Source organism: Desmodus rotundus, chromosome X (genome assembly GCF_022682495.2).
Source record: "Desmodus rotundus isolate HL8 chromosome X, HLdesRot8A.1, whole genome shotgun sequence".
NCBI lineage: Eukaryota > Metazoa > Chordata > Mammalia > Chiroptera > Phyllostomidae > Desmodus > Desmodus rotundus.
The window spans coordinates 31,282,941-31,305,876 of record NC_071400.1 but is presented as its reverse complement, the minus strand read 5'-3'; the positions used below and the strand labels follow the sequence as shown (position 1 = coordinate 31,305,876).

At 40.2% G+C, this 22,936-nt stretch overlaps 1 protein-coding gene across 5 annotated transcripts in view; it reads left to right on the top strand.

The window, feature by feature from the left end:
• Positions 1-22,936, top strand: part of DOCK11 (dedicator of cytokinesis 11) — a 186,620-nt gene that overhangs the window by 35,417 nt on the left and 128,267 nt on the right. For 3 of the 5 annotated variants that reach the window (XM_053917159.1, XM_053917158.1, XM_053917160.1), the window contains exons 2-7: positions 6,965-7,081; positions 7,166-7,255; positions 7,687-7,769; positions 9,054-9,123; positions 9,713-9,808; positions 22,731-22,865. In XM_053917159.1, the coding sequence (XP_053773134.1) occupies positions 6,965-7,081; positions 7,166-7,255; positions 7,687-7,769; positions 9,054-9,123; positions 9,713-9,808; positions 22,731-22,865 (591 nt within the window). Of the gene's footprint in view, positions 1-346; positions 472-827; positions 848-6,964; positions 7,082-7,165; positions 7,256-7,686; positions 7,770-9,053; positions 9,124-9,712; positions 9,809-22,730; positions 22,866-22,936 lie in introns of those variants that run through there. The other 2 variants (XM_053917161.2, XM_053917162.1) reach the window with 2 other exon arrangements.

The window sequence follows — 22,936 nt, the reverse complement described above, 5'->3', positions numbered from 1 at the left end:
GGAGTTCCTGCTGGGAAAGAGGGAAAGAAATGAACAGGTGAAGGTAGTCATATAATTTAGAAAAGAAAGGGTCATAACAAAGTCCAATACTGTGTGTTTGAACATTAGGAAAAAAGTTCCATATAGTTATGGTTTGTTGCCAAGCTGTGTGGGGTCCTTCTCAAGAAAGGTCTAGTCTGCAGTGGTGACATTTCTCGTCGCTGTCAGACCACAACTTCTGCTGCACCTCATGCTCCTGCTCCACTCTGCAGGTACCTAGTCTCTGATCTCACGGAGTTTTTCAACGAAGGTAGAAGATGAAATGGCCAGGGACCACATACACTCATACCGGGAAATTCTTCTGATTGATACGGATGTGCATAGATGGGCCCGCACACTTGTGCATTCACTTTATTGGAACAAGATGTGGCTGTGAGACAGACAGTATGACAGATCACGGAAGCAAAGTGAGGCTTTGTGACCATACCTTTGGTGAGCAACTGTCTTGAGTTTATTTTCCTCCTCACTAGCCTATGAGCTTTTTAAGGCTAGAGTCTGATTCTTTTTCATCTGTGCATTAACAGGCACCAACCCAGGGCTTGGACCTTAGTAGGAACTTGATACATTTGCCTTACACCAAACTTACTTTCTTCTGTGCTTTGCCGGAAATTACATGCCCCCGGTGGCCATTTTGAGTGTGAAGTGTTATTTTAAGATAACTCTGCCGGAGGAAGTGCTCCAAACTGTGCTACACACGCCTGAGACAAAACAGGAGCTGAATCCCCAGAGGGTCTGGGGAAATCCCCAAGGAAGGGAGGTGGAGGAGTGATGGGAAGAAGAGACTCACTGAGTAACCCCCTCTTTTTGAGTATGTTATTTCTCTCCTAAGATTGTTATTTTCAGCAATGATAGGTTCAGATGCCATTGAAACTGTAGTCTGACAGCAATACTGTGAAAATGAGCTCCTAACTTTTGGGCTCAATAATTCTCTTTCTTAAACTAGCTGTTGCCGTGTTCCTTCTTGCACTAGAATTTAATTTGGTAAATTGGGCAGTGATGGTGGTGGCGATGCAGAGAGTTTTTGAGTTGGCTTCTGCCCCACCGCTAAAGGTTCTGTGTGCTTGGTCTCCCTCCCAGTCGCCATAGGAGGGGTTTTGTGAAGCCAGTGTTCACTTTAGACTTGCAGGAGATAATTGTTAGAATTCTTGAGGAGAACTTGTTCCTAAAGTAAAAGATCTACCAATAAACTAACGACCTTTGGTGAAACATCTAAGCAGAAGTAACCCAGGCTTATTTTGCATTCTTGACAAAGAAATATCACACAAATATTGCTTTTTAAATGAAATTGAAAATATATGGTTAATTTTTTGATGATTGCATAAATAGGCTTGCTAGTCATGTGTATTTTTAAATAGATGGGTGAATATTGACATGGCACATATATATTTACCTATTTATTTTAAGACTACCAGCTTGGTTTCGTATTTGTTCAGGATGCACAAGTACTGCCACAAAATCATTAAGTCTAAGTACTTGATGCTGTTACTAACTCCGTTAGGATTCTTGTTTCCTCTCCTGTGGACCAACGAACAGACTGTAACTGAATCTGTACTGATAAGATTCCTTTGTCAGGGTCTGCCCTTTCACTCTGTGTTAGAAATCAGAAAGTTACTTCAATTTGTGGAATCGTGTCTCAGGGTTTACACATGGAGGAAGTCCTTTTAGATTTGGCCTGAGCAAGCCTGGAAGAGTGCAGAGTGCACTGTATCCCAAACTGTGGTACAGAGGTGACATTTTAAGTTTCATTTTATTACAGATTAGGAAAACTGAAGTATTTTCTTTTATGGGGAGGATATAAGCTTACTGTTTCAATAAATGTATTTCAGTGAAGGAAGAGATTTGGTTTGAAGAAAATATGAAATAATATGAGAGTGCAGAAGGTGTGCCAAAATTTTTGAAGATTGTACATGAATAAGTCGGGTTTGGGAAACACTGCTAAGAAAAGAAAGAGAATCAGGAGTTGGAAGACCTGAATTTGAATCCTGGTTCTGCTACTAAATGTAGACACAGCTGATCTTAAATCTCTGAGCCAGTTTGTTCACGGATAAATTGAAATGATAGTATTTTCCTTCTCTACTGGAATGGCTTTTGTGTGAACTAGGGAGAGGGTATATTGAAAGTTTTTTTGGTGGATTCACTCTTTAAATTTCATTTTTCAATTATATTTGACCTTCAGTATTATTTTATATTAGTTTCAGGTATACAGCATAGTGGTTAGACAATTATATGAAAATATTTTTAAAAATATTTTATTTATTTATTTTTAGAGAGAGGGGAAGGGAAGGACAGAAGGAGAGAAACATCAATGTGTGGTTGCATCTTGTGTGCCCCCAACTAGGGACCTGGCCTGCAACCCAGGGATGTGCCCTGACTGGGAACCGAAAGGGCAACCCTTTGGTTCGCAGGCTGGTGCTGAGTCCGCTGACCTACAACCAGCCAGGTCCGAAAGTGTTTTTTTAAGACTTGAAAGTGATCTTCTAGTTAACAACAACAAAAAACCTGAATAATGTTACTAGCAAGTTATTGCAAGAGACATTAGGCTATCAGTGAATGTGAACTTTCAAAGGCAAATTGTTCCCCCCACCCATGGTGCAAACTGAGTAGGTTCCAAATTTCGGTTGATGGCTTTGTTGTCACTGTATAGGAAGAGAGAATTCTGAAATACGTGTTTGCTTCTGTGCAGATTGCATAAATGCTTTTGCATTTTACTTAAAATTGCTACAGACCTGTATAGCAGTGTACACACAGGAGGGCCTTGCTATTATTTGAGGGTTTATAAAGTACCGTTTATTACAAGATCGTTTTCTTGAGTTGTGAAAAAGCACCTTACAGGCCAGTCAGTGCACAGAGTGGCAGGAAGGGAAAACCTGAATGACCCTTTTTGTGTGTGGTAGAAGCTTTATTTAGGGTAACTCTAATAATAAGTCTAATAAAATGATAAATAAGAAAGTTAGAGAAGGGATATGTTGTACACCGCAGGGCAGGTTCACCATTAAATCATAATTCAAAAAGTCAGAGGTTTTCCTTGCTTGGATACCAATAGAGTTATAAGAATCCTACTGCAAGGAAAATGTAGGGTTCAGTTTTCTGGGACTGACTCCTACTGTAGCCTCTCCCACTGCTAGTTCGAATTCAGCTTTTAATGCCTGGGAGAGGGGTGGAGTTAAAAATGGGGATTGGATACAGGGGTAGGGTGAGGATGGTGGTGGCTCAGCCCCTCCTCTTTTTCATCTGTAAAGATGAAGTCTGATTCACGGGCCTACATCTTCTATTACAGGAAGTTTTGTGGGACCCAGAATAGCCACCTCAACCTTTTTGGCAGTTGAACCCTGACAAAGGAAGTACAAATGAAGACCCAGAATGCTCTGTTTAATCAGTGTTAAATGAAAATTGAAATCTTGTTTTCTATAACATGAATATATGGCCTTCAAAACACACGAGGAACTGTGAGTTTCATTTTTAGAAGGCATATGCTGTGCATTTAAAGAAGTGATTCATTTTGACATAATGCTCTTCCATATTGTTAGCTACATTACAAAGCACAAGGAGCGTTTCTTTTTTTTTTTTCCTTTTTCAAAGTTTCTCAGAGAAGGTACCTGTGAAATTATTGTATGGAGAAATTAGCAGGTGATAATTCAACAGGTTAAGCATTGAAATTTGAGGACTGTTTTTGCAATCTGTATTAGGAGGGTGGTTGGCACCAAAGGCAAGACTTTGAAATTATTTCCAGTGCCTAAGGCTTGCCTTCTTAGATGGGGCTTTTATTCCTTTAACTTCTCTGAAAAATTGATCACAGACTTTGAGTGTTAGAGCTGGAAGCTGCAGGTGCAGTTTCTTTTCACTTGGGTCCATGAGAATATGGTAGACATGGGACAGTGTGATCTAATTTTTCCATTAGAAAATCTCTGAGGTCCCCAAACAGGACTTTTTTCCTATTTTGACTAATTTTTCATGAGTACTCACAAATATGATAGGGAAGATCTGCTTGATTTGACTCATGGTTCTACAAATCCAAATTTAGGACATGAAATGAAGTATATATTTGTTAGGATATTTTCCCCCAGCTTTTTTCAGGTATAATTGAAAAATAAAAAAATGTACATATTTAAAGTATAAAACGTGATGATTTAATATACATACATATTGTGAAATGATTACCACAATCAATACATCCATCATGGCACATAGTTTTACATTTTTTTGTGTGTGTGGTGAAAACTTTTAAGATGTGCTCCTTTAGCAACTTAAAAGTATACCGTAGTCACCGTGCTGTATACTCGATCCTCAGAACTTATTCATAACTGAGTCTTTGACCAACATCTCTCCATTTTCCTTCATTGCTCTGCCCCTGTCAACTACCATTCTACTTTTTTAAGATTCCATATATAAGTGACGTTACTGGACAGTGAGTGGGTCTGTCCAGGGCCAGAAGGTAGTGTGTGGGTTCTTGACTTCGTGCAGGAAAGATTTCACAACGGGAGTCCCGGTGACTCTAAGGGTGTGTTTATTAGAGCCGGAGACAGTGAAACAAGAAAGGGCTCAGCATATAAGCTACAGGAGAGCCCAGGTGAGGCTGCCTTAGCTCCCTGGGAAGTCAGAGAAAAGGGGCTTTGGAGACAGGTTCAGGGGGTCAGCCTGGGACAAGCTTGTGTGGGGTCCCTTACAGTTAAGGAGATACATGCCTGGGGGGGGAAGAAGAAGGAGAAGGGAATGGTACTGGCCGCTCACCCAAAGGAGAGCACTGGGTTCTTTGTCTTGAGTTTTTACCTCTCTCTTGCAGGGAGGAACCTTAGGGGAGCTCTCAGGGGAGGGTCTCAGAAGAATATGCATCAGCACTCCGGGTGTGCCCTTTCACAGTCATGGTCTCCACTGATTGGTCAGTGCCAGGGCAGGGGGTCAGTAGTCATTGTAGCTGGTTCTGGCATCACGCACCTAGTTTTGATGCTTTTCTGGGCCTGGAGCTGAAATACTACTAAGGCCTAGATGTATCTCTAGGAGGTGACCTTCTGTATCTGCCTGTGTATTGCCGTCAGTTTGTTCAGCCACCTGTCTCAGTTTCCCTGTCCCACTTGTCCTGGCTGACTGCCGGTCTCAGTGGTAGCATATAGTATTTGTCTTTCTCTGTCTGGCTTATTTCATTTAGCATAATGCCTTCTGGATTTACCAGTGCTGTCACAAATGGCAGGATTTCTTCATTCTCATGGCTGAGTAATATTCCACCGTGTGTGTGAGAGAGACGTTATTCCCCTTTCACTCCTAGTATTGTTTTAATATATATTAAATTCATTCAGTATGATGTTTTATATATCTTAAATTCAAGTTTTCTTTATACAGTTTGTATTATAAATGTTTTTAAAAGATTTTATTTATTTATTTTTATGGAGAGGGGAAGGGAGGGAGAGGGGGAGAGAAACATCAATGTGTGGTTGCCTCTCATGCGCTCCTTACTGCAGGGACCTGGCCCGCAACCCAGGCACGTGCCCTGACTGGGAATTGAACCAGTGACCCTTCGGTTTGCAGGCCTCTGCTCAATCCACTGAGCTACACCAGCCAGGGCTGTATTATAAAATTTTTAAGAAAAGTAATTTAATTCAAGTAAAATATTATTGAAAATCACTAATATATCCACCGTGATTTAGCTTACTGTATTGAGACATGGCTCTGGTTGAATCTGAATATCTCAAAGTTCATTGAACAATTAGTGAACGTTCTAGGTGCTGGGATTATGCCAGTGAGCTAATAAAGGAGAATCCCTGTTCTTACATAGGCAGAGAGATAAAATGGATGGTATATCAGATCATGGTGAGTTCAGAGAAGGAAAAGACGATGGGAAGGGGAGGAAAGGTTGCCAGAAGTAGAAAGAACAGCACATCTACAAAGGTTTGAATTCTAGCTCTGAAGTTGGGCAAGGTACTTTACCAGAATTGATTTTAGGAGTTCCTCATCTGTAAAATGAGGACAAAGATGAAACCTATTTCATAGTGTTATTATCGGTATAACATGAGAAAATGTAGAGAAAGAATTTGCCACGGAGCCTGGCATATAAAGGGCTCAGTAAATGCTGGTAGCACTCTTATCAATAAACCATATTCTAGATTTCTCAGAGTCACTGACCCTGCTCCTTGTAGCATTAGATTTAGGCTAGGGCCCCACTATCAATGGTTAGGTCACTGGGAAGTTCAACAGGGATCCACCAACTTTGCCACCTGGAAGTCACCCTTTTCTACCCTGACCACTGGATCAGGCATCTGTAGTGCCTGTGCCTGCCCCAGCTGTGCTGGAGCTTTGATATGCCCTTTAGACAGTGTGCCCGATACAGAGCAGGCACATGAATGGTGAAACTTTCTCTCCTTCAGTTACCCAGTGAATAATGAATTTCAGTAAATATCAACTGCTAGGCTTCCAAATATAGCACTTTAAATTTTTTTTTTAAAAAAAGATTTTATTTACTTATTTTCAGGGAGAGGGGAAGGGAGGGAAAAAGAGAGGGAGACAAACATTGATGTGTTGTCTCTTGCATGCCCCCCACTGGGGACCTGGCCTGCAACCCAGGCATGTGCCCTGACTGGGAGTCCAGGTGACCTTTTAGGAGGCTGGCACTCAATCTACTGAGCCACACCAGCCAGGATGAAATATACCATTTTTTGTTTTACTTTAAATTTAGTAAACCTGTAGAAGACACATGGATAAGCAGAGTGCAGTGCCACCTCTCCAGAATTCTCATCTTTAGCAGAGAGGTCTGTGTGTGTGTGTACTTGGTGTGTATTTAGTTATGGAGAATATTTCTCTTGAGAAGTGTCTCCTTTAAGTGCTTATTATCATCTGTAATCCCTTCTTTTGTGAAACAGTATGTGTTTAGCCATGGGGAGAAACTTACCTCTTATGGAGTTTGACCATATTAACTTTGTTTTTGTCTCTTATTAAGGAGAAGACTAAAGTTGTTGAGCCTTTGGACTATGAGAATGTTGTCACCCAAAGAAAAACCCAGATTTACAGTGACCCTCTCAGAGACCTGCTTATGTTCCCAATGGAAGATATATCTGTGAGTTCATAAGCCCTTTTTTAAAGAAAAAACCCTGCATTTACCAAGCCAGTTCTTACAGCAAGAATGTTCCTTGTCTTCTAGATCTCGGTGATAAGTCGTCAGCGCAGAACAGTGCAGTCCACTGTGCCAGAAGATGCTGAGAAGAGGGCGCAGAGTTTGTTTGTCAAAGAAGTAAGATGCTCAAAGTCCACAGAAGAGCATTCATCATTTATTTAAAATATTCTTCCTTTAGTGTAAATGGAAAATACAATTGCGGTCACTTTAACTGACCTACATAAGAAGTCTATATGATGCGATACAGAGATCACAGCTTAAATACTGTCACAAGTTCTTATTATGATAAGACTTAGACTATGTTCTTAGTCTTTTTCTTTTGGAATATCATCTGCACTTGGATTCAGTGTTCAGGAGAGCATAAGAAATGGCATTTATTGCCGCCAATTTGTTTAGGGAGACACACTTAATCCCCAAAGGAAAATCCAAATACCAACATTTCCCAAGTGATTTTTAGAAGTCCGTCAACTTATTGCCAGACTTTGAAAAACTGGCTATATGTCTACTTTTCCTACATATAAAATGACAGATTTCTTCTTTTCCTTCAGTGTATTAAAACCTACAGCACAGATTGGCATGTAGTAAACTACAAATATGAAGAATTCTCTGGGGACTTTCGAATGTTACCGTGGTAAGTCCAGAATTCAAGGAAGCCTTGAAAAGGAGAATTATTAAACATTTTACCTTTTTTTAACCACTTGTGAAACTTCTTAGTTTAATTGATGATACAGCAAAACCTCAGTCAGCATATTTCATAAATGCAGTATTTTTGGTAACTGAGTATGTTTTAACTTTGCTCACTGAAATTCTTTCCAAAATGAACAAGTTCACTTTTTGGCTTTGATGTATCTGTATTGACCATAAAGTCATCTTTATTTGACTCTGCATACTGTAGTGAGTATTACCCAGTGGTGTCAATGGAAAAGCTCAAAGATATTTGGCTCAATTTGGTGACCCCAGATATCTTTTGACAAAAGTGCATCTCTTTCAGTAGAGGTGAAGGACCGCCGTGAGCACACTGGTCCAGGAGTCAGACTGTCAGGGTTCAACCTTATTTCTGCCGCATACTAGCTAGAGATGACTTTGGGCCAGTCACTCACTCTGTTTGAGGTCTCACTTTTCTTCCTTTTCTTATCCATAGCACTACCCACCTCACAAGCTTCAGATAAAGTTAGGAGAAATATGGCTTTGTGTGACCTTTTTTAGAAAAGAGATTAAAAAAAAAGTCCTTACCTGAGGATATGTTACATTGATTTTTAGAGAGAAAGGAAATGGGGGACAGAGGGGAGAGAAACAATGATACATGAATATGAGAGAAACGTCGATTGGTTGCCTCCTGTACGTGTCCTGCCCAAGAATCAAACCTGCAACCTATGTATCCACTCTGAATAGGGAGCAAACCTGCAACCTTTTGGTGTATGGGGCGGCACTCCAACCAACTGAGCAACTTGGCCAGGGCTGTGTAGCCTTTTATAGTTTTCAAAGCCCTTTCCCAGAAGAGAAAAATGAGTCCTAAAGATGCCCTGTAAAACTAAGTTCTAAGATGACCAATCCAAGGTCATACATCAAGCAGATGGAAGAGCTTGAATTACACTATGTTGCTTTTCCACCTAGAAAAAGATAAGGTTCTGCCACCAGTAACAGCTCTGGCACACATTCCTCGGCAAAGCCCTTCTCTGACAAAGTATCTGGGTTTAGTTATATCTTTGCTGCTGGCTGCACATGTGGGAGTCCTTTATATAAAAGGAGTATAAGTTTAGTCAGAGGGCAGAATCTGAATTTGGAAGGGAGAAAAGAATCTCCTCCTCATGTCTTGGAGTTTTCTTGGTTGTGAAAGAAACAAGTCTGCTGATCTTGTTTTGTTTTATTTTGTCTGTTCTGTTCAGTGTCTAAGACAATTCTCTTACATTTTCAGCAAATCTCTGAGACCAGAAAAGATTCCCAATCATGTATTTGAAATTGATGAGGACTGTGAGAAAGATGAGGTAAAGATTGCGGCGCTGCATTGGTTTCTTCAAGGTCACTTCTACTGAAAGAGATTTCCTTAAGATGAGGAAAACAATTGTTTTTGAATGATCTGTGGCCAATTTTCAAACTAATAAGTGTTTTTTAAAAAAATTAAAAAGTTGTTGCATTTCTAAATGGAGTTGAGGAAAAAAATCAATTGAAATGTGCTGTGATTTGTATATAGACATGTTTTTCCACCCGTGTGACACGCTTGTGGAGTAGCTTTTCCCACACTGCACATGTGGTTTGGTGCTTCATCTGGACTCTCCTGCCTCATGGGACAGATGGCCTGGATGTTTGTCACATTTTGAGGGGCAATTTGCCTGTTTACATAGTACAGAACACTTTCCCAGATGACAGCTCATATGATTAAGTAAATATTGAGTGCCTACTGTGTGCATAGCACAGAGCCTTTCATTCAGTCGTTGACAATTTCAAGGGAAATTAGGCATCTCTGCAGAGGGAGGGGAACTTTATGCTTTAATTAGAAACTGGGGCAGCCCCCCCCCCCAACTATCTGATTAGATGCCTGGCTGTTGTTTCACTGATGGTTTTTGCTCTTTTCAGGATTCATCATCTTTATGTTCTCAGAAAGGTGGTGTGATAAAACAAGGCTGGTTGCACAAAGCGAATGTAAATAGCACCATCACGGTTACCATGAAGGTAAGAAGTAGTTACAGTATTTCATATTTTAAGGATATTCTTATGAGTAGCCTGTTTGGAAAGAATATGTCTTTTTAAAAAATTTGACAATGAACCCTAGCAAAAATATCTTTAATGAGAGGATTCTCACATATGTATGCAATTTGAAAAATCTGAAGCCTCAGGATGAATTTAGAAGTGTAACTTTTTAAAGGAACGTAATTATTACCTTCTGAATCAAGAAGTTGAAAAAGGGTGCCAGTGGAATAAAGAATTGCTTTGAAACAAAAGTACATTAAATGTTTCTTTTATTTTTCAATTACACTTTACATTTAATATTATTTTGCATTAGTTTCAGGTGTACAGCATAGGGCAGGGGTGTCAAACTCATTTTCACTGGGGTCTTGGTTGCCTTCGAGGGGCCGAATGTAATGTCAACTCCTTAACAGTTAAGGAGTAGTTACATTTATACAGTCCTAAAATTATTTCGGCCCTTTGAAGGCAACCGAGAGGCTGATGTGGTCTCTGGTGAAAATGAGTTTCACATCCCTGGCATAGTAGTTACACGATCATGTACTTTACAAAGTGTTCCCCTGATATTTCCAGTACCCACCTGGCACCATCCATAGTCATTACAGTATTATTCACTATATTCCCTATGCTGTACTTTCTGCCGCCATGACTATTTTATAACTATCAATTTGTACTCCTTAATCCCTTCATCTTTTTCATCCAGCCCCTCAACTCCTCTCCCCTCTGGCCAAGGTTTCTATCTAGAAATAAATGTAATGCATCAAGGGAAAATATATGGTTATATAAGATGAGGTCTCTTGCTTCTGGTAACTTCCAGACTAGCTAGACAAGAAACATACCAAACTAATTACTACATAGAGCAGTACATTAGTACTTTCAGAACTAGATAGTTTTTTAAGTTTGGTCAGAATAGTGAGTTTGTGACAATGGTAGAAACAGAGAGAGGGTTTAAATTGTGCATGGCTCTCAATGTCTTAGACGTGAAGTTAGTTTTGTTTGGGAGGCTTTGAAGAACCATTAAATTCCAAAGATAAGGAGGGGATATTTCTGGTCAAGATGGAGGGGTAGGTAAAAATGGCTCACCTCTTTGCACAACCACAGCAAAAACTGCAACTACACTACAAAACAAATATTACCCAAAATCGTCAGAAAATCCAGCTGTATGGAAGTCTGACAACCAAGGAATTAAAGAAGTCACAATTATCCAGACAGGTAGGAGGGGCGGAGGAGGAACAGGTGGTCCCACACCCACGTGTGGTGCATAAAAATCAAGAGAGCTGCCTCAGGAATGAGCGGGATCCCAGCCCCACACCAGACCACCCAGCCCAGGGTTCCAGCACCAGGATAATAAGTTCCCATAACTTCTGGCTATAAAAACCAATGGAGGTTGGGATGGCGGAAGAAACTGCAGGATTCCCAGGAGTCTCCTCTTAAAGGGCCCACAGTGGATTTAGATCTTATGCAGACTGACTCCCTCTGGGCTTCAGCATGAGGGCAGCAGCTGAAAAGGCACCAGTGGCACACGGGGAGAAAATGAACTGTCTGGTATCAGGGCGAGTGCCAGGAGACAGCTTCCTGATAGACAAAACTCCAGAGGCCAGGAACTGGCATTGTCTCCTCTCTGAGCCCTCCCATACACAGAGCCACAGAGTAGTGACACGGGTTAACCCGCCCTGGTGATTACGTAAGTCTCCACCCCATACAACTTACAGGTGCACTTTTCTACAATAGGCGACACTACTAAGACAGGGAGTCAAAGCAGCTCTACCTAATACACAGAAACAAACACAGGGAGGCTGCCAAGTTGCGGAGATCAAGAAATACAGCCTGAATGCAAGAACAGAACAAAACTCCAGAAAAACAACTAAGTGAAACAGAGATAAGCAATCTATCAGATGCAGAGTTCGAAACACTGGTTATTAGGATGCCCAAAGAACTCATTGGGTACTGCAATAGCATAAAAAAGGCCCAGGCAGAAATGAAGTTTGCATTAAGTAAAATAAACAAAAATGTATAGGGAACCAACATTGGAGTGAATGAAGGCAAGAAGCAAATCAATGATTTGGAATGTAAGGAAGAAAAAAACATTCAATCAGAACAGCAAGAAGAAAAAAAATCCAAAAAAGAATCCCCCAAAAGGAGGATAGGCTAAGGAGCCTCTGGGACATCTCCAAATGTACCAACATTCAAATCATAGGGGTGCCAGAAGGGAACAGAAAGAGCAAGAAATTGAAAACTTATTTGAAAAAATAGTGAAAGGAAACTTCCCTAATTTGGTGAAGGAAATAGATACACAAGTCCAGGAAGTGCCAAGAGTCTCAAACAAGATGGATGCAAAGAGGACCACACCAAGACACATCATAATTAAAATGCCAAAGGTTAAAGATAAAGAGAGAGTCTTAAAAGCACCAAGAGAAAAGCAGACAGTTACCTAAAGGGGAGTTCCCATAAAAGACTGTCAGCTGATTTCTCAAAAGAAACTTTGCAGGCAAGAAGTATTCAAAGTGATGAAAAGCAGGGACCTACAACCTAGCTTACTCTACCCAGCAAAGCTATCATTTAGAATGGAAGGGCAGATAAAGTGCTTCCTAGATGAGGTAAAGCCAAAGGAGTTCATCATTAGCAAGCCATTATTACATGAAATGTTACAGGGACTTAATTTAAGAAAAAGAAGATCAAAACTATGAACATTAAAATGGCAATAAATTCACAACTATCAACAACTGAATCTAAAAAGCAAACTAAGCAAACAAGCAGAACAGAAACAGAATCATTCATACAGAGATCCTGGAGGGTTATCAGAGGGGAGGGGGAAGGGGGAATGTGGGGAATGTGCAGGGATTAAGAAGTACAAATTGGTAGGTACAGAATAGGCAGGGGGATGTTAACAACAGTATAGGAAATGGAGAAGCCAAACACCTTATATGCACATCCCATGGACATGAATGTAAGGGGAGGGATTGCCAGAGGGAGTGGAGGGGGTAAAAGTGGGAAAAAATGGGACAACTAATAATATAATCAATAAAATATATTTTAAAAATCCAAAGGTAAAACTAACAAGCTACTTGAAGATTCTTTGCAGGGAAACAGATTATTCTGTGGTAGAGAATATAACTGTACTTTCAGGTATTCAGTATAAGATCATGTGGTTTGCTGAGGATGATTCACACTTCCATTAAGTTTTGAAGGTCATTCTGTCTTTCACATTGCCTGCAAGCAGAAACCATGGGTGTCTACCAAGGGAAGACTCAAATTTTCTCTTAATTTAATATTTCGCCTGCTGCTTTCCATTTACTGGTCATGTCCTGTTCTCACTTTCATTTTCAAGCTCTGAAAATAACAAATACAAGTTGTAAGATGCTTCTTAAGTGTCTCCTGCACCTAATCCCGAGCTTCTGCACGTGATAAGAGAATTCATTTACTAAGGACTTAATATGTGCCAGGTACCATAGTGAGTGTTTTATATTCGGTATCTTATTCAGTCCTCATGGCCGCCCTCTGTTGTAGGTATTGATACTTCGTTTACAGATGTGGACAGTGAAGCGCAAAGAAATTCAATGATTCATCCAAGGTCACGCAGTTCCAACTTTTGAGAGGTGCGATGTGTACCTAGGCAGGCTGATGCGTGAGCCTTTGCTCTTGACCAGCACACCATTGGTGCTCACTAGCTGAGTAGTAGGACTCAAATCTTTATTATAACTCCTTTCAGAATTAATAGGTAAAGAAATGCATGTGTGAAGGTTGCAATTCGGTGCAGATTGTCAGAAAGTGCTTCTGTGGTTTTTGACTCTATTCCCTTACCTTAACATTCTCAAAATATTTAAATGTTTTATCCATACTTAAGCATAAATTAAAACAGCAGGGAATTAATATCTTTAAAAAAGAATTCACAACAGGATTTCTTGCAATAGTGAGTTCATCTAATACATGTAAATTATAATTTGCTTTACATATAATTTTTTGAGCCCATATATTATAAATCAAAATATAGTTACCTATGAAAAGTATGTGATTTAATTTTGTTCCCATAATTTGTGAATATAGATTGGTTGCTGTGCTGGGCAGAATAATGCACCCCCAAGATGTCCATGTCCTAATCCCTGGAATGCTCCCTTTCAAGACAAAGAGGAATTTAGATAGCTAATCAGTAGGTCAGGAGATACTTAATATCCCGGATTATCCAGGTGGGCTCACTGTAATCACAATGGTCCTTATAAACGGAAGACCGAAGCTGAATGGGAGAGTTAGGGAAAGAGAGGGGCAGACACAAGCAGGGGCGGAGACAGGTGCTGTGTTGGTGTTGCTGACTTTGACAATGGAGGAAGTAGCCACAGGCTAAGAAGTGTGGGTAGCCAGTGGAATCTGGAAGTGGATCCTCCTCTAGAACCTCCAAAATGGAAGACAGCTCTGCTTCAACTTTGATTTTAGCCCAGTGGGACCCATGTTGGACCTCTAACTTATAGAACTGGGAGGTAATCCATTTGTGTTGTTTTAAGCCACTCAGTTTGTGGTAATTTGTTACAATGGCCATAGAAGACGAATTTGGTCAGTTTCTCAGAAGTCGATTGTTCAGCTTGTGTATTAGCTTTCCCTGAGGTTGCAAACTCCACCACTTTAAGGAGCTAGCCAGGAACCAGAAATTCATGAAATGGGTGGTGGGTCTGAGGCAACCTGGTTACCGCATGGTCTGGCTGAAGGGAACAGCTGCTGCTTGTCTCCAGCTAGCTGTTGCTCGGCTGTTGTTGCTGAGCTAGGCTCTTTGCTTTTCCTCTTTTATCTCCAGCTGTTCATATTTTGGCCTCTTCTTTTTTTTTTTTTAGTGAGATATAATTCACATACCATAAAAACATTTCTTTTTAAAACCTCTATCAAACAGTAGGCAAAGGAAGAAAAAGAAGAATACACCAAACTGGTCATATGTGCTATACAGCTTTTTAAAATGAATGAATAGGAAATAATTTGAAATATAAAGGTCATAATGAGATTTAGGAATTGTCTCCGATTATATATTCCACTTATCCCAACTATTCTCCATTATGGATTATGGGTCTCCATTTTGGATTTCCGGGAAGTGAATATATATCCTATATTCTGCTGGTTTTACCCCCTATGCAATAGCAGTAGTGCTGTATTTTAGGGTTTATGGCTAGAGTGAGTATGACAGGAAGGTCCAGCCACATTCAATTAAGGTGTCAGAGGGATTTGGCAAGATACTTTTTCCTATAGTAATTGTGTTTTAATAGTTATTTAGTTCAGCATTGCTGATATTACCTGAAACTTGAAGTGTTTACTGCACTCTCTCTGCGTATAAATAGAGGGCATGTGAGTGTATACAGCCAGGTGGGGAGCAGATGGGGGATGGGCAGCAGTTTCGTAGTTGCCAGGCTGTAATTTGGAGTGAGGGCCAAAGTGGAAATCCAAGCCTGTGAACCAAGGTGCCCCAAGGCACTTGGGCTTGTGTTGTTAGGTGTCCTGTTCCAGGGTGAAGGGTCATACACCCTCCTCCTGCTTCAGGCCTAGGAGACAGGCTAAAGGTGGGGTGAGTGGCTGATCCAGCTCTTGGAGAGCTGAGAGAAGCAGAGGCAGAAGAAATAAAGCAAAGGGGTGACAGGATTTATGAGATGTTCTGAAATGACATTTCTATGTATTTGTTTCTACTCTGATGTCTTTGAAGTGAAGACAAGCAAACAGGAAGATGACTTGGCTATGTTATCATCATATTCATTTTCCTGATATTGAAAATATCAGTTTTACCCTCGGTGCATCTGCAGTCCCCCACCTTAGAACCTTCAGCCCACACTGGTGAGCTTTCGTAGTTTTAGCAAGGAGCACTGCAGGGCTAGAGCTCACAGAGTTGAGAGCAGAGAACCTTTTGTATTGGAGAGTTCAAGTTGTGATAGCTCTGTAAACTCACAGCAGACTAACCAGGAAGCTACAGCAGAAGGATCTGGGTATTCATCATGACTCATCGGCAAATAACAGCCTGCAGGAGCCATGCGTCGCCCTCCTGTTTTATCTGTGCCTCCCTGATGCGCTGTGGCTTGACACTGGCCTGTAGATCACTCTAGGGCTGACAGGGATTAGAGCAGAGCAGCTTGCTGCCTTTTAGAGTGAAGTGTGCGTTTAAGAGTCCTTATTCATCTAAAAATTTCTGGATTTAAAGAATTATGTAGCCTTACTCCTTTGCAAAGTTTGAAATGATGTGCAACTACTTTAAAGTGCTTTTATCAACAAGTCCAAGTCCTTTTCCTGGGCATTTTGACTGTCAGAAATAAGGGAATGTAATAGCAAGGAATGGAAAAATAAAATTATGAGGGGGGGGAAAGAAAAGAATGAAGGGAAGAGAGAAGAGAGTCAGCAAAATCCAGCAGATAAAAGGGAATTAAAAAATACCTACTGTAAGGTCTTCTGAGAAAGCAGCCATGTGACCTATAACGTGATGTGAATAATGTTGCCAAAGTAACTCATATACGAGTTGTGTTAGAAAGTTAGCCCTGCCTCGCTGCCAGAAAATTTCCAAGAACATTCAAGTCAATGGTAATGGGCTCTAGGGTAACAGGCCAGAAATTCATGAAATGGGTGGTGGATCTGAAGCAACCTGGTTACCGCATGGTCTGGCTGAAGGGAACAGCTGCTGCTTGTCTCCAGCTAGCTGTTGCTCGGCTGTTGTTGCTGAGCTAGGCTCTTTGAGAGAGGAGAGAAGAGAGTCAGCAGGAACCAAGCTGAGTTATTCATATTGGAAGATTATATGCCCCCATATTTATGGAATAATGGGTTGCGTTTTCTCCAGTGTATACCTTCCTCCCAATTCTAGTCTGTTGTTAAGATATAGTCTTCACCATTTTCTACAGTTGTCATTATTTTCCCAGAAGTGCTTTCTGAGCATCCCCATTATTGGCTGAGAAGGTAGCCCGGAGGAATCCAGGTTACAAGAGAGCAGCTACTGATATGTGTCCGTCAAGAAGTCTCAATGTCCGTGCCCAAGCACTTCCTTTCACTGAGGAGGATGCTGGCATCACACAGCTCTTGCAGAAGCTCTGTTGGTTGTCTGGACTCAATGATCACTTTACTCAGAGCTTGTAATTTGCTTTGTTCTTGGTGTTCATGTTCATACAGGACAAGCCTTGTCATATGTGATTAATTTCCTCAATTAGTACTTTCTAGTTAATGAGAACACACCCATGGCCTCTCTTCAATTCCTGGAAACGTTTTGGAGAGAGGTTTAAGATAACATAGAAAGGAAACGATGATCCCTTTGACAGACTCCAGTCCCCACAGAAACCTATTCATTTCCATTCTCTCTTTCTCAAGTAGCTACTAGACACATCTGCTGTTTTAAAACTTTCTGTATCATTGAAGGAATTTAATGTGGACGAGCTAGCTATGAGATTGGACATGACCTTCCCTTGGTATTTAGAACTGGTTTTCCTAAGGGATATAATGATATATGGAATAAGGAAGAAGCTGCTCTTCAGGGTGCTTTTTCATTTAAAAATGTCTGTTGCAGATTCTTGACCAACCCTCGGGACACCCACCTTTATGCATCTTCTTGGCTCATTTTGATCACATTCCTCTAGCTTCTTCCTCCCCATCCTTAGCAATTAAACGTTGAAGTGTTTTGGTATGTTATCAGGGTTGTGAGTTCAACTGCTTGATATATGATTCTATTTTGGTACCCTTTCCTTTTCTTGTATTTTTTTTTTTTTTGGCACAAAAGAGAGTTATTTGCTATATAGCTACAGTCTAAAAGTCCCTACTTATTCTTCAACTGTTCTGGGAGGGTTTTTTCTTCTTTTGCAATGGGAGAACAACAAATCAAAAGAGGATTTTACCTAAGAAAGCACATATGATATTAAAATATTTACTGGGAGGCCAAAGTTACTGTATTTGTTGGAACAAAAAGAAGAGACAAGTCTTCTATCTTTGACATATTACTGTGTTGTATTCCCAAGTCTACCACACTGTCTCTCACAGCTAATAAATGGATTGCAGTCATTTTATGGGTAAGGGATTTCTCATAGTTTTTTGTATTTTGCTTCCATCATTCATTGGTGACTGCATAAAATTATTTATTAGCGGCTTCTCATATGCCAGATATTATTAGGAGTCAATGAATTCATCACCAAGTATATATTGGATACTAGTACAACACGTTAGCATTGTGGAAGGTAAAGAGAAGTGTAACATGTAGATCTTAAAACCTATTTGGGGGGACGAGACAGTACAAATAAGGAATTGTTTAAAGGTGGTACAGAGATCAAGTGTTATGTGAGCCCAGATCACTGTGACCTGGGGTCAGAGAAGGCTTCTTGAAGGAGGTAGGGCCTCAAAGGAAGGGAATCAGACAGGTGAGTGTGGCAGGCAGTATGTACAGGGCAGTTGTGTTGGGAGAAGTTGGGTAGCCATGGGAGATGAAGTTGGTCTGGACCTTTGGTATTTCCCCATGCCTCAGTTTCTCCTCTGTAACATGCAGATGATAATAGTAATTACCACACAGCATCATTACGAGCATTAGGTGACATAATGAAAACACTTAGCCAGACAATGTAATGGAGTAAGCAGTCCATAGATATCAGCAATTGTTATTATATTATTAGTAAGATTGTGGGAGCTGCTTGAGTCCCAGATCAGGCATGTGAGTCTTACCATGTGGGTAATTCAGAGTCATTGAAAATTTGAGCAGGGTCATGAGATGCTGAAACAAAACTGGTGAAACAGCTCATTTGTAATGAGAAGGCTGCATTGTTAGACCCTACTACTAGATTTTGCCTCAAAACTAAATAGCTAGAAAATCTCCAGTGCCCAGATATGGTGTAATTATTTAAGAAAAGCTATCTGATTTTTAACCAGTTTCCCAGAGGGTAGACCTGTGTGACCCATTAAAACTTGGCGGGACTGTAAAATGATAGGGTGGAGACAGATGAGTGACATTAGATTGTCAGCCTTCTGGTGGGGGTTCTTTAGCAGGGTAGACTTACTCACATTCTGCTGTAATTAACTACAACCCAGTTTGCTGGTAAGTTGTGAGGTTTTCTTCTCCATGTGTCTTATCTTTGCATAAAACAGCTCTGAGGCCCAGTACGTCTCTTGCTGTCTTGCTTTACCCCTGTCCTCACTGCCTTTTTTGTTCTGTCTGAGACATTAGTCAAGTCAGTTCCCCTGGCCCCATTTCTACATTGTTCCTGGCCCACCTACTTTGCCCACCTATTTTGCTAAAGCCTTAAGACCATCCTTTCTCAGGGCTCCTGGTTCATGTAATTTAGCAGAAAATAATTACCCTCTAGGTAACACATATAGGTAAACAGTCTTGAGATATATTTATAAAATGATAAAGGGGTCTGCTGAATTAGAGGGTACTGGGTGCTCAGACCTTGCCTTTGGCCTTTGATTCAGATGAATGATAAAAGGCCTGTCTTCCTGCTCCAGAAAGGGTCATGTTTAAAAGGTTGTCATCCAGACAGCTCAGGGCCTTCAGAATGATCTCTGGCTTCCTCTCTGTTTTATTGTTCTGGGTGGTCTGAGTGGGCCCTTTGCCAGGATTCGTGCTTCTCAGTGAATAAGATGGGGAGTTTTCAGCTGACTTCACCACCTAAGAAAAATAATAAAGGGGAGGAGGAGGAAGAACATGGGCATTAAGAAGCACCATTCTATTGCACGAAACCTCTGGAAAATTTGCACTGGAGAATGAATTGCTCATTGATTCATCCCTGATTTTGCAGAATTTTATTGAGTCCAGGCATTGCTGTAGGTCCTGGGGGGTACAGCAGTGGATGAGACATGGTCCTTAGCAATCTAAGAGACGGAGAGCAAATAAGTAAACAGATAGATAAATAAGATACATTTGGACAGTAACCATTCTGTGAAAGAAATAAAATAGGGTGATATAATGAGGGCAGTTGGTCCTAGAAGGCCTCTCATAGGAGGCAAGATTCAAGTAAAGATGTGAAAGAAATGAGGGAGAAGAATGTGGATATATGGGTAAGAGGAGTGCTCGGGATGCTTGAGGAACAGCAGGAAAGCCGGTGTAGCTGGAGCAGCATACTTAGAAATAAAGTCCAAGAGATAATTTGAAGCCAGATCACGTACATCATCCCAGGCTATGGCGCATGTTTTGGACCTTACTCCATCCTTGATGGGAAGCCATTGGAAAGGTGAGGGCAAAATTCTCTTTGTCTCTATCACATGATTCTCATTCTGGTTCCAAAACTGACATGCCTGTGTGAATTTGAGTGAACTCTTAGTTTGCTGTTAGGTAAGATGTGGATAATGATTCTTATTCCTGATTGACATTAAAACAGTTAGTTACTGGTTACAAAGGACCTGAGGCCTTCAGAAGAAAGGTATGATATAGAGTAATTACCACTGTTCTGTCATGAAAGTAATGTTTCTGATTTTCCTTTGGGTTCCACTTGAGAGATTTAGGCTACTCCTTTCTTCTGTGAAGGGTACCTTAAAGGTTTCCCAGAAGTTGAAACCTCACTCACATATGTTATAGAATAGAAGAATGGGAAGAGATCTTATAGATCTGTTGAAGCAGAGTCTGATTTATACAGAAATGACTTCTAAAAACTTCTTTACTATACAAACTGTGTGATTTTTTTTTTTTTAAGCTTGTAGGGAATCGCTTGGGGGAGGGTGGCCCCTAGCCTAGGAAGGCTGCTGTGTTATTCATTCAGTTTTAATAAAATTATTTGTAGATCATGAAATAAATGATCTTACAGATCATCTAGTCTGATCCTATCATTTTACAAGTGAGGAAAGTGGGGAAAAAAGCAGAGTCTCGAGGACAACCTCCGTGCTGGACGAGAATCAAGATCATACGACTTGCAGGCATCTGCTCTCTCCCCAGATTCATGAGCTCCCTACCTCAGTGTCACATTTAGACATAATTACAATCTTACAGGAAGTGATTTACTGTAATTTCAAATCCCTTTCCATCTCTCTTGTAATGATGTGCTTGGCTAATATTGGAAGTGGCGGCTGCCACACAACGCCTTTGCTTGGAGAGGCAGCTATACACGAAAAAAATCTTTTCTGACTATAATTTGACTCTGTGCCACAAATATTTGCACTGCATTTTCCTGTCCCCTGCCCCCCTCTTTGTTGCTGGCTATGGACTTTGCAAGTGGATTGTACAGACTATATCACTGAGTTTTAGATTTGATCAGTGTTCAGAGTTAATCTGGTTGTAACTTTTTCATATTAATTTTGGCCTCAAAAATGTATTTTAATTTTTGTTATTATGATTTTTTGAAACATAGTATTTTGTTCATTTATAATCTCAGTATGTAATTTAATGACTTCTGATTCTATTTTAATAACAGATGTGAATGAACCATGGTCATGAAAATAACCGAATATATATGTATATGTATGCTTACCATTATGATTAATATTTCCTTGTGTATCAATCTAGATTTCTTCAGTTATATCTCCAGTAAACTTAAGTGTGGGTGAATCAAATATGAGAATATATGCATGTCCTACACACACACATACTTTCTGTAACTTTGTATCTTAATGCAGTAACATGTAACTTCATTGGGATTGAAGAACAAAGTGATATATTTTTTCCCTTGGACTCCTTTCTGTTGATATGACAGCTTACATGGCCACTCCCTGAAATAGAAGCTATAGCATTTACCAGTCTAACCTGTTAGGGTGTTCTTCCCATTGGTATATTTCTGTCATTCATTGCAAAATCAATGATGTTGAAACAACTCCAAAATAACTGCAGGCTTATTACTTCTATTTACTGGTTTCCCTAAAAAGAAATGGCCCTTAACATGTTTCTATATTTTGTCTACTTGTGCTATGGAGAAATAAACCGTTGATACTTCAGGTATTTTGCTAGAAGTGAAGTAGCTTTCAAGAATGATCTTGCCAAATAATATTCTTTTCATAATTACAGATCTTAAAATAGAGATCATAACTGGATAATTGGATGGGTGATTGAAAATGGCAAGCTTAAATCTGAAAGCGAACTTCTACAAATAAGACAATATGCATTGGAATGCATTTCCTCACCAAAAGTGTGTTTTCCAGTCTTTCTTGCCATTCCCTGAAACGATTTTAGATCCATCATCCTGGATGTTTTTACTATAACAAATGCTTGACATAGCTCGGAGTTTGTGGCTTATTGAAAGAAGCATAGATTCATCAGAGAGTTCAGAATCCCCTTTTCTCACCTCCTTCATCAGGACCAAGAGTCTTTTGAGGGGAAAGTAGAGGGGTATAGCGTGAATGAATTGGGTTGTCTTCCTCCTTTCCCCCAATTCCTATGGCTTTGCTGTGAGTTGTAGTAACAGGCTATTTCTTAACTGTTGTGAATTCCCAGCTGCGAAGGAATGGCACCATCCCATCGGGCCTATTGACTCAAATCTTAGCATTCAGTGCACTCAACAACTGGTAGGTAACCAGTAACTGCCAGTGAGTGCATTGTAAGCTGGACTTGCAGAAGTAGGGACACCAGAATGGCGTAGGTGAGTGCAGTAAGATGTGCAGGTGAGGTATATGATAGAGGGGTGTGTTTGTGTATGGATGTATTTATGTTTACACTTGGATTTGTGGTGATATGATAGACATGATAAGACACCAGTCATGGTTTGCTATTAAATGAAAAAAGGATGCTGTAGTGAAATGGATAGTAATTCAGATACAAAAATAGTTTATAAAGTTTAACGTGTTAAAACCTCTTCTCTAGATATTTAATTAACTGAGTAAATCACTTCAAACTCTCCATCTTAAAAAAAAATGAAAATAATTATAATTCCTTAAAAATTCTCAGTTGTCTGAAGATTGTCCAGATACAATGCCTGTGGCAAGCTTTTCAAGGTTTTTAGTTCAAAGAAACTGTTCAAATGCAATGTATATGTAATAAGTGTATCATTGCTGTTTTTTTTCCTCATAGGTATTCAAGAGACGGTATTTTTACTTGACTCAGCTTCCTGATGGTTCATATATTCTCAATTCCTATAAAGATGAGAAAAATTCAAAGGAATCTAAAGGTTGCATCTACTTGGACGCCTGCATTGACGTTGTTCAGGTAGGGCCGTAGAGGTAATATTTCTTTTTCTCAAAATGAGTTACTGATCAAATTATAAGAACCTCAGCATT